At 38.6% G+C, this 15536-nt stretch overlaps 1 protein-coding gene and 1 long non-coding RNA gene across 7 annotated transcripts; one reads left to right on the top strand and one right to left on the bottom strand.

Moving 5' to 3' along the window:
- Positions 1 to 5: 5 nt before the first annotated feature.
- Positions 6 to 14064, bottom strand: LOC131233804 (protein TPX2-like). 6 transcript variants are annotated; one of them, XM_058230606.1, is made up of 19 exons: positions 13648 to 14052; positions 11824 to 11976; positions 9904 to 10038; positions 9078 to 9180; positions 8524 to 8632; positions 6550 to 6600; positions 6253 to 6338; positions 6065 to 6143; positions 5911 to 5973; positions 5493 to 5579; positions 5212 to 5309; positions 2079 to 2157; positions 1931 to 1996; positions 1786 to 1845; positions 1544 to 1615; positions 1374 to 1418; positions 1101 to 1207; positions 444 to 496; positions 6 to 222 (listed from the first exon to the last, which is right to left on the bottom strand). In XM_058230606.1, the coding sequence occupies exons 1-18, from the start codon at positions 13817 to 13819 to the stop codon at positions 478 to 480; spliced, it is 1584 nt and encodes a 527-aa protein (XP_058086589.1). In that variant the 5' UTR covers positions 13820 to 14052; the 3' UTR covers positions 6 to 222; positions 444 to 477. The 6 variants fall into 6 exon arrangements, with proteins under 6 accessions (XP_058086589.1, XP_058086588.1, XP_058086587.1 ...); XM_058230605.1 differs by having other exon boundaries at positions 6 to 200; XM_058230604.1 differs by having other exon boundaries at positions 456 to 496.
- Positions 1372 to 1747, top strand: LOC131233807 (uncharacterized). The gene is made up of 2 exons (XR_009165354.1): positions 1372 to 1446; positions 1535 to 1747. It is a non-coding gene; the product is annotated as an uncharacterized LOC131233807 (long non-coding RNA).
- Positions 14065 to 15536: the final 1472 nt, after the last annotated feature.

The raw sequence follows: 15536 nt of genomic DNA, 5'->3' as shown, positions 1-15536 counted from the left end.
GGAAAGGGGAAAAAACAGAAGATGAATTATGCTTTCATGTTTCTCAAAATTACAGATTTTCTGCTACATCTTCCAAGACTGCAAAAACCATCTTTCAAAGGTTTAAAGCTTTGATTCCTGTACAAGCCTGTTACATTTTTATTGTGGTGTGGTGGTTCGGTTTCAGAACGACCAATTGTACCGATGGATTCTTCTCTCCTCTCCTCTCCTCTCCTCCAAGTGCTACAACATAAAATGGTGGCTTCAAGCAGTGGCCCTACAAACTCAAGCAACAGAAGAAGCCCAACTAGTACAAATTTGTGGGAAGGCACGAGCTCAACTGATGTATGCCATCGAAAATATCATTGCACAGAGCTCTCAGTTTCACTAATAGGAAGAGTTTTGTACAGTTGGAGGCACTCCATTTCAGCAGCAAAAAACAAGCTTGAAATCTTGTAATGTACTTGAGTAAATACCAATAAAATCTCTTCATTCCTTTCAACGGATGCCCACGCTCCTGTTCACATTTGAAGTCTAATGAGTTTCCATGTCATCATTTATAACAATTAATAACAGTTTGTAGCAAACTTGTCTCTGAAATTATCACAAAGCAAGGATTTAAATGACAATGGAGCCACCAAGACTCCCAAACAAACAGCTTCATAACTATCTCATCAAGTATATACAGGGGCAAAGATAAATTTTAGCCAAAGGGCCCTAATCACTGACAACTGTTGCTATTGGAGGAGAATAAAATGGAAAACAGTTGCCATTTCACTGATAGTAAATCATTGTTAAAGGGCCTTAAGGAAACACAAAGTGACACCAACACACAAGCACTACTAGACACACCCTCGAATATGCAGGCCTGTGTGAAATGGAATTACCAAAAAAAAAAAACTGTTCACAGGTTGAAATGAATAGAAACACCATAACTAAACTGCAAAGATCCTGAGTTTAGCTCTAGGAGAAACTGAAAATCCACATATATTCCACACACAAACAAATTAGCAGTGTATGGGACTAAATTTAGAACTGGTGCAGGAACGAGAAAAAGAAAAAAGCAACAACTATTCCAACCTCAAGAAACTCTGTTTTCATCTTCGGTCTCATGTAGTTACCTGCACACGTTTGCTTGAGATCTGATTTCAGCCATTCCCCTATCGCTCCCACATTGGACCTGCTTTCCCCCAAGCCGCTGCAATGTATCCTTGCTCGTGTGGTTAATCTACAGGTTGGATTTCATGAGACTGAAAACTTACCATACAAGAATAGCATGAAATAACTAAGACAGGAATGAGGGTTGTTAAAAGAGCCAAAAGATTAAAAGAGAACATGTTCACTTGACGGCTGATGGGTATGAACACATTCGTAACATAGTTCTAGTAACATACCTTTTGTTCTTTTTGTACAGAATCAACCATATTTTCCTTCAAGCCCTTACATCAAATGATAATGCAACCACTTGTAAAAATACAGGGAAAAAAACGAAAATTGAAGCAATTGATGCACATAATGATCTAATGTACTGTTCAATTGAAGATAGTTAAAGAAGAAAGAAAACCTTAATAGGTACGGGCCGAGACATATTTGACTGAGATGCAAGCTTTTGCTTAAGTTCACATGTTAATGAGAGCTAGCATTTAAAGTCAAGACAAAAAAGAAGAAGAACAAGAAGGATAAGTCATAGGGAATTATAGTTACAGTAACGAGAAAGTTCTTCCTATCTTAAACCAAGTACTTTATTATAGCACAAAATAAAATAAAATAATAGTAATAATAATAATTTCCATACATTTGATTTACCTTCTTGAACAATTCTATTGGTGGATTCTGAAATCGCTTGTCTGTCGGGAAATTGAATTCCTGTATTTAAGCGCACAAACAGTATTGACAAGGAAATAAATACATATAGCATCTGAAGACATCTGACATAAACAAAATGAAATACCATGGGTATTGTCATTTGCCGTTTGCTAGTTCTGAAGACACCAATTTCACCTTTACTAGAAAATATCTGTAATTTTCACAATACATAAAACATTTCAAGATGTAACTATACAAGTAAAAGATCCGCAAGCAGTAAAGATAAGCATTACCTTCTTATTAAGAGGACGAGCTTTAAATTGGGGTATCTTTTCACTTTCTTCCTGCTTTCGATCATCTGTGACTTTCAATCTAAGCCAACCAATGAAAATTAGATACAGTTCGAGAGTAAGCAGCCGGTGTAATCTCAATGAGAAGTGGATGAACTCTCTCTCTCTCTCTCTCTCTCTCTCTCTCTCTCACACACACACACACACACACACACGCACAATGAATGAAGTCCCAGGCCCAGACTAAATACTATTGTCAACATATCTTACTGATGAAAACTATTCAGTCTAATAACAAACATTAGCAATATAAGATATGTAACTTTTATCAGTACCAGAATTGTCTGTTAAAAGTCATACATTTCCCAAACATGGTTCAAGTTCGGTACAATTGAAAGCCCAGGTAAAGAATAGTTGATGTCAGGTCGGCAGGCAGCCATACAACTTTTTGCCAAGAAATCACGAAAATTCTTGTTTTGAATGTGATTCGCAAAAATGATTCATAAAGCCAAGCCCAAATAGCTGGGAACAAGGCTATGAGGATGATATAGGAGGGATTGATCACCCACATTACAGGTCAATGTGTCACGTGTAGGAAATCTGGTAAGGTGGGCCCCATCAGAAGATCACATGGAGCAAAAATCATGCCAGTCTACTAATAAGCTGGAACACCTTGCAGGAAAACAATGGACGGTTTGAGTATACCACATGGCAGTCCCACTCAATATGTGCACTTGGCTCAACAGCCGTTTGCTTTTACATCAACCAAGTTCATGTGCCAATGTATACGGCGACCAAGCCGAGTAAAATGGGCCCTACCGTGAAGATCACTGTAGGACGTGGATTTTCCAGGTTCCACGTCAGTCCAGACACAACTTAGCCCCACAAACAAACAAAATACAGCAGTGTCAGCTAATAGTGTCTTCTGGGTTCCTGATATGATGTCTGGTGACAGGGGCAGTGTCCCCTGGATTCAAGCTTCATGGAATGTATGCATGCACAATGTGTTGTGATGCTTGTGTGTACAATTTTATAATGCTCGTGAAGGACATGTGGCAGGATATAACAATTGTAAGATTTCTGAAATTTGTCATATAATTGATGAACTGCCATACGATCTGGAGCAAAATGGTGTCTACAATCACCTGTTGCAAAAATGAAGCATGTGTGGTTCGACCGACATTTTAGTCAGCCAGGCCACTCTGTATGAAAACAATGGACAGAGCTTAGATCAGACCTACATGTGGTCGACTAATTAGCGCCACAACCTAATTTTTATGGAAAGTAGCTTCATGGTGTACCCACCTCATTCCATTTTTAAAAGTAAATACTAATTACTTGGAAGTAAAAGGAAAACCCAAAAATAAATAATAATGATAAAACTCAAAATCAATTATTTAAACTTTACAAATATATATATATATACATATATATATATATATATATATATATATCTATATATATATATATATATATATATATATATTGAAGACACAGGGTGTCCCTACCTCATTTTTGAAGTGAGACTAATCCCTGGGGATACACGCAATCACCCACAACCACGTGTATCGGGTAAAGCCAAGGAGGGGAATCGAACCCTCACTTATAGGGAGCAAACCTACGGGGAAGACCATTCACCCAAACCTCGTTGGGTTAATAAAAATAGAAGATATTAATAATCACACACACACACATATATAGGGAAAAGGTACTATGCGCTCGACCTCACGAGTTCGTCCCATGAGGTCGAGCTGTGTGGGCCCCACCGTGATGCGCTTCGAACATCTACCCCATCAATCAGATGCACCATTCCATCGTGGGTCTAGGTCTCAAAAATCAAGTCAATCCGTGACTTGTGTGGGCCACACCACATACAGAAGTGGGGAGGGGCCGTGCACCATTAAAACATTCATAATCATTTTTTGGGCCCACCGAGATGTGGTTTGAAAATCCAGCCTATCCATTATGTGTGTCCCACTTGGATGAGGGTTCAGACCAAGTTTCAGCAACATTCAAAACTCAGGTGGGCCCCAACAAGTGCTTTTATATGTTTTAACGGTGTCTTCACATGATTTTAGATGGTATGGCCCACCTGAATTCCGTATACGGCTGATATTTGGGATATCCCATAATTTGGAGGGGACCCATCAAATGCACGGTGTTGATGGTCAACACGCATCACGGTGGGGCCCACACAGCTCGACCTCACGGGAGCTTATCATGAGGTCGAGCGCATAGTACCTTATATATATATATATATATATATATATATATAAGAGAGTCAAGAATTTAAGCTATAATTTGTGTCCAAGAGAGCATTTTCAGAAACTAGTGTCCTTGTTACATGCATTCATGTATATCTTCTCCAAAAGTTCTGTGATTCCGCATAAGACAAGTCATACTAGTTGGATCAAACAATGATGTCAATTTTTGCATCCATGTAACATGCACCCTAATCCGTAACACCAACATAATATCATGCCATGTGGTAGTCAATGGACTCAGAAACCTCAAAATGACACCAAGATGATACAATAAAATGTAACATAGCACAGGCATTGCAACCTTATTTTCCTTGGAAAGAGCAAATTCAAAGTGGAGATGGCAGAATAGATTGGAAGTCGTAGCATTTTCTTGTGATGCTGATAAGAGGCAAAAGCCTCAAGCCATGAAAGGATGAGGGTGAAGGTGAGGGCGATTCCTCCGAGCCAGAGCCGATTCCCAATCAGGAAGCCCATCCCCGAGGGAGTTCCCGAGCATGTTTTGGATCCAGGTCGGGAAGCGATGGAGCATTCGCTCTCGGCCTATCTGAGTCAACATCATGAGGACCCAGGCTATGGGCCCTGGGTCATAGAACAGTTGAGAACCAACACAGCTCCACTCCAAAACCAGGCCATTTGAGCCTTCTACGAGGCAGAAAAATTGGCTCAGACTAAAAATGAGATTTCCGCTTCTATCAGAAGCCTCTTATCCGCAGTGGGACGGGGACCAAAGGCACTAGTCCAGACAATGAGGCTTTCCAGAATGAACAATACCCAAAAAGAAAACAACTTGGATATCTTCATGTAGTTTCAGTGAGACAGATGCATTTGAACAGAAAAGCCTGACAGAACATCTGCTCCTGGGCTGCACTTACTTTTGATGATGAGAGGAGATATTTGCATAATTTTGTAAGCTTTTGTAGTCTGGGGTACCAATTTGCCAAATGGAACTAGTCTTATGGTTTACTACAACCTGCAATGAAAACATGGCATTATTGATATGGATTGGATAGAAATAACTTACAAACATAAAAATAAAAGGAAGCGATATCTAATCTGTGGACAATGAACATAACATTGCCTATTAACTAATAAAAGAAAAGATTGTCTGATCCAATTACAAAACTGCTATGTCAAGATCAATATGGTGAGTTACTTTATCTGAATTATTGGAACATAGCAGTGGTGATGAAGCTGAAGATACATGTTGCATAGCCCTCTCAGATGTCTTTAAGCGAAATTCCTAACATGCAACCAGATCAAAAGCAGTGAATGAAATTACAAAACAAAATCATAACAAACCATGCGATCAAAAGCAATGATTGAACCTGTGAGAGGGACTCAGTTTGCAGACACAAATGTGTCATGACACAACCATGAAAAAGATATGCAAATAGAAGTAGAAAGAAACGATTGTGATTGAACTTAAAAAACAAAATCATAACAAACCATGCGATCAAAAGCAAGGATTGAACCTGTGAGAGGGACTCAGTTTCAGACGCAACTGTGTCATGACATAACCATGAAAAAGATATGCACATAGAAGAAGAAATAAAACGATTTTAACAACTTACTTGAAACTCAGGCAACCGTGGTGTGCTCTTCTGTGGCATTGGCATTGATGGAGCCTCAAGAATCTGCAGAACAAAGAAGCAAAACATCTCAGAAAAGAACCACGAAGTTGCTCATTCGAAAAACCTCGCCTTTGTAAATACTAGAGACACCAACTTTTCTGTTCAAGCGGCGTGCTTTAAATACGGGCACAGTTGAAAATGTTCGTTCCCCAACCTCCATACAGCTCTTGGCCCTGAAGTTTCAACATAAAACATGTACCAGCAGCTTATTAGAAAAAATATGCCCTCCATCTGAAAGCTTATGGAACACAGTTGCGATCGTTTTGACAAGTGTAAGTATACCTCATTCTTTGAGCCCTTCGAGCTGTTTCAAGTTCAGGTTCTCTGGGAATAGTTAGTTTTAGCCTGGACTGATCAGAATTGCCATCCTACAGAACCACCATAAACACTAAGAAAAACATCTAACAGAAAGCAATATTTTAGATACTATATCCAGTCCAACAAAGAACATTTTCAGACTGAAATAACAATGCTACAAGTGAGAGCTGGGGACAGATAAATGAAACATACATTTACAACAAATGAAAAGTGCTTTCTAATCTTAGGACCAGATGATGTTACTCCTGATAACTAAATTACCTTTTGGGGGGCCTTGTGTATCAAGCTGACTTGCTGCTTTAGATCAAGTACCTAGTTTCAAACAAATAGATATTTTTAAGGGAAGGAAATAAAAAATTACCTAATTTCAAAGAAGTAGATATTTTTAGGGGAAGGAAATAAAGATTATAGAAATCAATATGAATTAAGGATTCATAATTCAAAAGAAAATGTTAGAAAACCACGTCAAGTCCAAATACTATTTCATTAGGCAATTTTGAGAAGGTGAATGATAATTCAATATCCAGATGAAAGGTGCTTTTCATACTTCCATACAAAGGTTCATCTGGTGATAAGTTGCCTTGAAATGAAATCGCTTCCATCCGTTGAAGTAAATCATGTGATTATGTGAAGAGAATGCATTAAGAAACGAGAAAAAGTGCAGCGGCGGACAAACTTCAAACAATAACTAAAATGAAGCTCTGACACTCATGGTGTAACATAATGGTTATTATGGGATCATATCGGTTGTTATGTAACAGTAATGGTGCCAACCATTATGCATTACGAGGTGTAACAGTCCATTACCAGGCTGACACAGTTTTTCACACCCACACACACACAGAGACCGTAACGGCCGTTACAGACTGTAAACAGTAACCGTGGTAGCTATTTGACGTAGGGGAGGACGTGAGGTCGAGCACCGTCTTCCTCAAGAGGATAACTATTCTGAATCCACGGAACTTCTCTGGACTCCTCACAGAGACTTCTCGAATCCACGAGGAAAGAAAGCAGAAAATAGAAATAAATTCTAACAAATTCGAAAGTGATTAATGAATGAGTAAAAACGAGTTCACAACCCTTTAAATAGGGGTACCAAGCAATGGGAAAGAAATCAGAATCAAACTACAACTCAAACTCCTAGAATCCGCGACTTACTATAAATAGTAAACTTACTATTTATAGGCGGTCATGATGTCTACTCGTGCGCAAGGTTTTCGGCCAAAAATAGTAAGTGTCCTATTTGGCTTCACCAAACCGTTCTCCTAATTATTCTAAGCTCTTTTCATGTTGGGCGCAATTCCTAAAGCCTGACGGATGAAGAGTTATAATCAAACTAAAACTTACTATTTACAGTAAAAACGAAATTAAAATGGGGAAACAACCGTCGATCAAGGGTTTTTTCGCAATTCCGGGCTGCGCAACCCGGCATAGCTGGGTTGGTTGGCTAAAGTAGCTCGTTCTACCCCAAAATCATATATTTTACGTCAGATAACTCATTCCGGATTACGAGATACGCCCGATCTATGGTCCGATGGTCTGGATCACTTCTGTCGTCGACCGGGCCTTTTCTGATCTATCTTGGCCATGAAACTGTCCGCGACCCTCTCTACATCACTATTACAGCCATCATCTGCAAGCTACAGTAGGCTGAGTCCAGTGGAGCACTTCCATATATATAAGTAGGAGTGTCCAGTATGGATGTATGCACGTGAGTATTGGGACTTCCTCACTTCATGCGGACATTAGCAATGTCCCCAAAGCTTTTAAATGTCGTACAGAAATCAGTGGTCCAGACTTCCAAATTGTTCTGTTCCACTATCGGCAAGCCAAGTTGCAAAAATCGCACCGATCGGATGATCACAACCATCCAACCAATAGATTGAAAACAAGCAAGGCCAAGTAGAGAAAAGATCATCTAACAAAAGCCCCTAGCATGGATTGTTTGTGATTCTAAAGAAGCACTTTGGTCAGATGATGCTAACCATCTGGTCCATTGGCTTGTAAGAAAATGCACGTGGCATAACAAAATAATCAACGCTATCGTTCCGAACCAAGTTGATCTATGATTGGCCATTCCACCACATGTAAATGAAAGCTTGGGGTACACTGCTAACATCCTTGTGAACATGGGGACATTAGGTTTTCCAGAGCCATCTCATCTCTCAGTACCTTGGAAACATAAATTAAGTAAACTAGAAGCATTAATAGATGAAATCACAATCTCTAGTGCACCTTGCGCAAATGCCCGCCCTCTAGTTTTTGCCTCTTGGCAGCCTGACTTTCAATTCCTGATGTATTGTCTAAGCTTCTCTCATTTTTTAGCACCATTGGCTTTTGAAACCTAACAAATAAGGTAAGAAAGAAGTAAATGACTAGTTTCAAGATTAAAAAGAAGTGGAAGAGAGCTGAAGGGATTAATAAAAAGAAGAACTAATAGAACGAGCAGTAAGGATAGCGCAGAAAAAAGAAAAGAAAAGCATGAACCAAAGAACAATTATAATAGACCACCATATGAGTAAAGAGAAAATGTTAACAACATAGATGAATAATCGAACTGTTCGAAACAATGAGATTTCTGAATTTGCAAACATGAATCTTAAAAGAAACAAATAGCATATCATTTACAGGACTTCATATATATGGGAGAATTCACCACAACTTTTTGTCAATATAAAAAAGATGCAAGATTGCAGATAAACTATGGTAGATAATCAATTTACCACGATATCATGTCCACAATTAAAATCTCCAAACAACCTTTACACAATTTGGCACTTTCAACTTACCGTGGTGGGTTTTGCTTTGCCAACTGACTGGCAGTAGGTTTCATCAAAGTTGAGCGACTCGAGAAAGGTGGCTTGACAGACTTTGTTTTAGCTTTAGGAATATCTTCAGCCATGAGATTATAAAATGTTAGTGTTACGAAAAGAACAGAAAATATGTTTTCTCAACAATGGTAGAAAGAAAAACAAACAACATGATAAGAAAAACAAAATGTAAGGAACACATTTGAACTGATTAATAAAATTTATTCTAGAAGGACAACAGTTATCTTTCAACTAAAGGTGCGTTTGTTTTCCAATTACGAAGGTAAATGGCTGGAAATGGGTAATGATTACTTACTCTTGTACTTGTGTGGTGGCATCACCTATATTTGACTGCAATGATGAGTTGCTATCATTGTTTGTTTTACCTAGAGATCACTGTAAAAATGGTAGTTTTATAATGTAAAAATAAACTATTACAATTTCCTACTTAGACTCTAGATTTCTGAGTTGTAATTCTTATTTAAACAAACACCGTGAAATGACAATGATGGCTTAGTTACTTTGCATTACACAGGAAATTGGAAAACCAAACAAGCCCTAAAACTAATGGTAAACAGAAGTTAGCACACGCACGTTTTGGATTTTTACAGGATGAATAGAGCTTTATAGGAAAAGAAAATTCAATCTTTGTGATGAATCAAAAACCGGAAAAAAAAAGAAAAAAAAGAAAAAAAAAAAAAGGAATAGTGATCAAGTATATCAAAATTATTATCATCCAACAACATCAAAAGAAATGACATGCTAATATATATAAAGGAAAAAAAAAAAAAAGGAAACACAAAACCTTTGGTGACAGCGCCCCCTGCTTGAGAGTCAGCAACAATACTTCCAATAAAGAAATGGTCCAAAACACTTGCCATGAATGCTTGTTGTGCATATTGACCACTTTTCAGATTCAGATCCCCAACCTCTTCATGATCTAGCAACAAAACATAGAAACGTAAGGCTAGAGACAAGCCAAAACCAAATTTCGGACAACAAAGAAATGAAATCTCTTAGAAAACCATGTCTGTTTTATCATCAAAGACAGGTTTTAGCTGAAAATAAGCCCGTTATTGCAACCCAAACATTCTTTAAATATACAAATACTTGCATGGAATGCTTAAACCAATCTAGCTGGGTAACTTGTAGCTGACTATGAGACTGGATTTGTCCCTTCAAGAGCCAAGGTCTAATCAAAGTTTCTCAAGCAATTCACAATTTTTTAGATGAGCCAGAAGACTGTCGGAAAAAGTCACTTATTTTGCTGAAAAAGAATGTCACATATTAGAAGTACAAAGATTATTTGGAAGGTAATTTAGATGAACCATGAAGCAAACTAGAAAATTGAAATATTAGAAATCAAGTCCATAACTAATTACAAAAATTATTAAGTTTATCAGTGATTATTAACTAGTGATAAGAAGAGACTTGAATACTATGAAGTTAGTTATTTCTGCAACTGAAATTAGAAACCTATACACTTTAATTTTCTTCACATGCATAATAATGTTACTGACTTCATATTTTCATAAATAATGGAACTTTTCTTGGAAGCAGTTCATAAAAAACAATACTTCAAGATTGTACTGATACTGCTGATCGATAAGATTGCTAGTAGTTTTAAAAATCAAAATCTTTTGGGAGTGTTTAACAAAAAAAGTAATATTTCAAGATTGTATTGATATTTTACTGAGTAGATCAGATATGTGGAGTATTTTTTGGATGTTCAAATTGTGATTCCTCTAAACAAGCAAAAGTAGAACTAAAATTTCTCTTAGCATATAACATCAACACCCTAAAATGAATTTTTCCACATCGCATAACTGAAACTGATTATTTATTTTTATAAACACAGGAGGATCCATCTGGAATCAAAATTCCATATGTGGAGCCCCTATATACATCACGGTTTCCCTTGCGTGTGTGACTGCTGCCAGCCCTGCTTCCCTCTTAAGCAACTATCACGTCTCAAATTTATTTATTAAAAAGAAAAAGAAAAAAAAAGAAAAAGAAAAAGAGCAAATAATACATTTACTTTCCCTAATTTTCTTGTAAAGAAAGCAGAAAGCCCTCTTGTTAACACTATGATAGCAATCGTCGGCCTGGGTGGATGCTTAAAGAGCAGCTTGAAAGCATCAAGAATCATCATGGTACAATCATGTAGCACCAGGAATAGCTAACCCAGCTTTTACATTTTTCAACTCATTTAATGAAAATGTTAATTTTCAGTAAGTAGAAATAAATTGTTCTTAGAACTAGTACTGTCGGAATATGAAAGAGTATATATCCAACAGAAAAACATCCAAGTATTTCCATGGAGATTCTTTAAGGAAATTTACAATACAATCTAGGTTAGCACTCCAACCTGACCAAGTTAATCAAGGTTGAATAGTTGAGACGGGCCACACAAGCATATGTCAAAGTTCTCCAGATCAATAACCAAAAAAAAAAAAAAGGGAATAAAAGCAAATAAAAATTACGAGCAATTTTTCTATGAAAGTGTCAACATAATGACATAAAATGATTGGGCTGGAGAACATATGACGGTATCAATCACGAAAAGAAACTTGACTAAATTCAAATCTGTAAAATTGGTGTTTTGGAAGGGTCATAACACGCACATGTTTATGAAAGAAAGCATCATAGTCTACAGAAAGTTTGATATGAGTTGAAGTATTGACATGGTAATACCATTATGGCCTGAAATGACAGAAAATGGTACCTCTATAATTTTCAGCTGGTCCAGAAGAGTTGGAGCCCATGCTGACATCTGAATTGGTAATCGAATTCGTCTGTTTCACATCTTTAGGTTCTGGAAGCGTACTCGCATCTTCTACAAGGACATCTTCCCTCAAATGCAGCTTCACTATATAAGCTGAAAAGGCAGAATTGATTTATTAAAAAAAATTGAATTACTTTGTGAAAATTGAATGTACTCAGGGTAATACAAAAGCAAAAAAACAAAATCAAATTAGTAAATTACTATAATAATAGATCAACTGAACAGCATGACAAAGTCAAAGGCTTTTAGCCTTTCATAACATACAAACCCAATAACCAGTGAAAATTCCAGAGATAAAAGAATAGAAATGTTAGTCCCTTGATATACATTGATACACTATCCTCTAACAGCTCGAGCTTTTAGAGCAAGTGGTTGTTTGACATGGTATCAGAGAGGAAGGTCTTGTGTTCAAATCCCTTTTCCTTCCACCTTGCTATGAGATATAACACCTCAAACTGTGAGCTGGTCACCTTCAAAAAATAAATTGAGATGCAAGGGCAAAAACTAAACTCTCATACTAAAATCTCATTCTCCAACTCTACTAAAGAGGTGCCATGTGTAAGTGAAAGTCAAGGCCCTGTTTGGGGCTTTCTGTGAGGGCCTTTGTTTATTTTCCAATTCATGAACAAGCCCTTCAATTGGGAACAGCTTCTTGGAATATCACAAATTGGGTATCCAAAGATTGGGACCTAACCACAAAGTTAATCATTTCATTTCCTTGATTTCCAGTGAAGCTGATATTGTTGCAAATATTAAGGCAAAAGATGGTATGAAGGACCGGAGAATTGTATCAGGAGCTCTTTCCCTTTACAGTTCTCATCATCCATCAAAGGGGATCCACATTCAAACCAGCAAAGTTCACAACCACAAGATGACCAGAATTAAGGACCGGAGAATTGTATCAGGAGCTCTTTCCCTTTACAGTTCTCATCATCCATCAAAGGGGATCCACATTCAAACCAGCAAAGTTCACAACCACAAGATGACCAGAATTGTTCAGTACCAACAACTTTTGGCCAATAGCCAACCCAAAATGCAGCCCACCAGAACAAAGGGTCTTGATCACAATAAACCTCTATCGTGTGTCTGGTTGGATTAGCAGTACAAGGAGTGGAGTTTCAGGGAATTGAATAGCAGACTAGGAGTACTTCAAAAAACTCTCATGCATAGTTATTTCCATGCCCAACAAAGGTCATGACAACCCAACCCATATCACCTGACGACTCATCGGTCCCTAGATTGCACCACTTTGTGCACATTTTTCTCCGCCATCAGAATAGTGGAGCAGCAGCAGAGCTGGCAATGGGCCACACCGGGCCTGCCAAAATCGAAATCTTGATTACGCCCACCCCAAGTAGTTCAAAGATAAAAGCTGAATCAAATCCACGCCCAACTGTTGCCACCCCTAAAACATCAAGGAGGTCATCGTAGAAAACAGATTATGTCAAAAGGGCGGGCCCCACTGTACAAGGCCAATCAGAACAAACTACATTGTCAAGATTATCTCACTGTACCACTCCCCAATTCAAAATGTGATTGTTTTACATTAATCCAATCCACCAACAAAAGAGAAGGAATCCAAATTCTCAAAAAAGAAAAATAAATAAATAAAATAAATCCATCTCATCTGAAATCAAGAAAATAGCGTATTGTAGGCAAAACAAACAAGAATTCCTATCATCCGCATTCTCCAAGAAATGAATAATAATAATAAATCAGATATCGAGAAACAAAGATTAGAAACTTTCTAGGGTTTCATCTTACGTGAAGGGGGATAGCTGCCGGCGGTCTCGAACCAGAGCTCGGCTTCTCGCGCTTCGGAGAGGGATTCCCTCCGTCTGAAGTCGAAGTAACGGGAGGCGTCGAACTCGTAGTCGAGATCGATTTCAAGATACTGGAAGCATTCGTCGACGGTATCTTCCATTTTCTCGTCCATATTCTCGCAACAGAGACGATATTGTCAGAGGAAGAAACGAAGTAGAAGTGTCATGGATTTCTGGATTTTTCTTCAATCCCCTCTGCTGTAGGAAGTGCTGCTTCTACTGTTTTTATAAAGCAGTGGCGATAAATGCGGAGAGAAAGAGAGAGATTTCAACGGAGGAAATGGCGGAGTTTTCTTGAATGCGGTGCGGCGAGAAAGTATACACCGGCAGCGGAGACGCGGATTTTATACCGCCGAGGCAGCAGAAGAGTACGAAATTTGAATAGACACAAGACAGCATAAGGGAGTCGCACGCTTGGGATTGAGTATTTTCATCGCGTTGCTCGTAATAAATTTGAGTGCAACATCCGTCCATCAGGTGGGCCTCACAATCACAGTCTAGCTTGTTCAAAATTTAAAAAGTTTTTCGCCCATCACGAGGGGAAGGAGTGTACGAGAAAAATGGACGGTTTAGAAAGAAAAAGGACAATAGCAAATATTCAACTAACATGTACGGCCCATCTGATGGGAAGCGGATTGGCTAGTGTACGACACACCAGCTATACGACGAGCACTGACGCTCCTCCAGCTCCAAGTTGTACGAACGGTTCAAAGGAGATCAAAGTTACATGGACCCCACAGTGATGTATTTATTATATCTACACCGTTCATCTATTTTTAGAGATCATTTTAGAGTACTATCCAAAAAAACCATTCATATCCAAAGATCATTTGGACCATACCATAAAAACAGCAGAGATAATGATTTTCAAGGCCCTAATTTTACTAGGGCCCACCATAACGTTTATTTACCATAGAATTTGTTCATAATATTACAAAGACCTGAATAAAGAAGAAAAGCAAATTTCATATTGATCCAAAACTTTTGTGACCCCATAAAAGGTTTCAATGGTAGACGTTCAGTCTCCCACTGCATTTTGCAGTGTGGTCCACTTGATGGCTAGATTTATCTTACTTTTCGGCTCAAGCTTTTAGACAAGCTGGCCAGATGAATGAACAGTTTAGATATAACACATACCTCGTGATCGGACGCACAGAACTTGCTGACGTCAATACGACAGCTATATAGCTGATGCGAGGTACACCCGCCAATCCGGTCCCACCTTGATGAGCGTATCAGACTATTTATGGTCAACGACTTGTAACAACAAGAAGTACTTGATGAATGGCCCCGATATCACGTATGTGCTGCTGATAAAATCCACAAGCTCATGCGTGTGGGTCCTCATTCTTCAGGCGAGTGCATTTAATACTAGGGTACAATTATAGAGCTTCTGTTATGCAGCTTCCCCCGGGACATAGATCTCTTCGGCGGGCCCCAGAGAGCTTTTAACGGTGGGCGTTTCGCCACTGTTTACTGCGGTGTGGTTCATCTTAGTTTTGGATCTGCTTCGTTTTTGGCCACACGTCGTAGAATGATCTGAAAAAACAGATGGACGGCGTCGATCTAGAATATATGCATCACCGTTGCTCACAGTCGTGGATCCAGCGAATCCAGTTCCTCTGCTGGGCTTCTTACAGGATGTCAGCGCTATCCAGACCGTTCGCGCAGTGCACCCGGCATTGATCAGTCCAAGACTGAAGTAGGCCAAATAGAGTAAACCAATCTACGGTCCATGTGTAAACACGCCGTAGATGCCACACATGCCAATCTCGTGCGTTGGACATGTCACTGGTGCATAAGGGCGTGTTTGGATTCATGCATAGCACT

This window comes from Magnolia sinica, chromosome 18, assembly GCF_029962835.1.
Source record: "Magnolia sinica isolate HGM2019 chromosome 18, MsV1, whole genome shotgun sequence".
In the NCBI taxonomy this organism is placed as follows: domain Eukaryota; kingdom Viridiplantae; phylum Streptophyta; class Magnoliopsida; order Magnoliales; family Magnoliaceae; genus Magnolia; species Magnolia sinica.
Note: the sequence above shows the minus strand (reverse complement) of the source record. Positions and strands in the feature narration are given on the sequence as shown.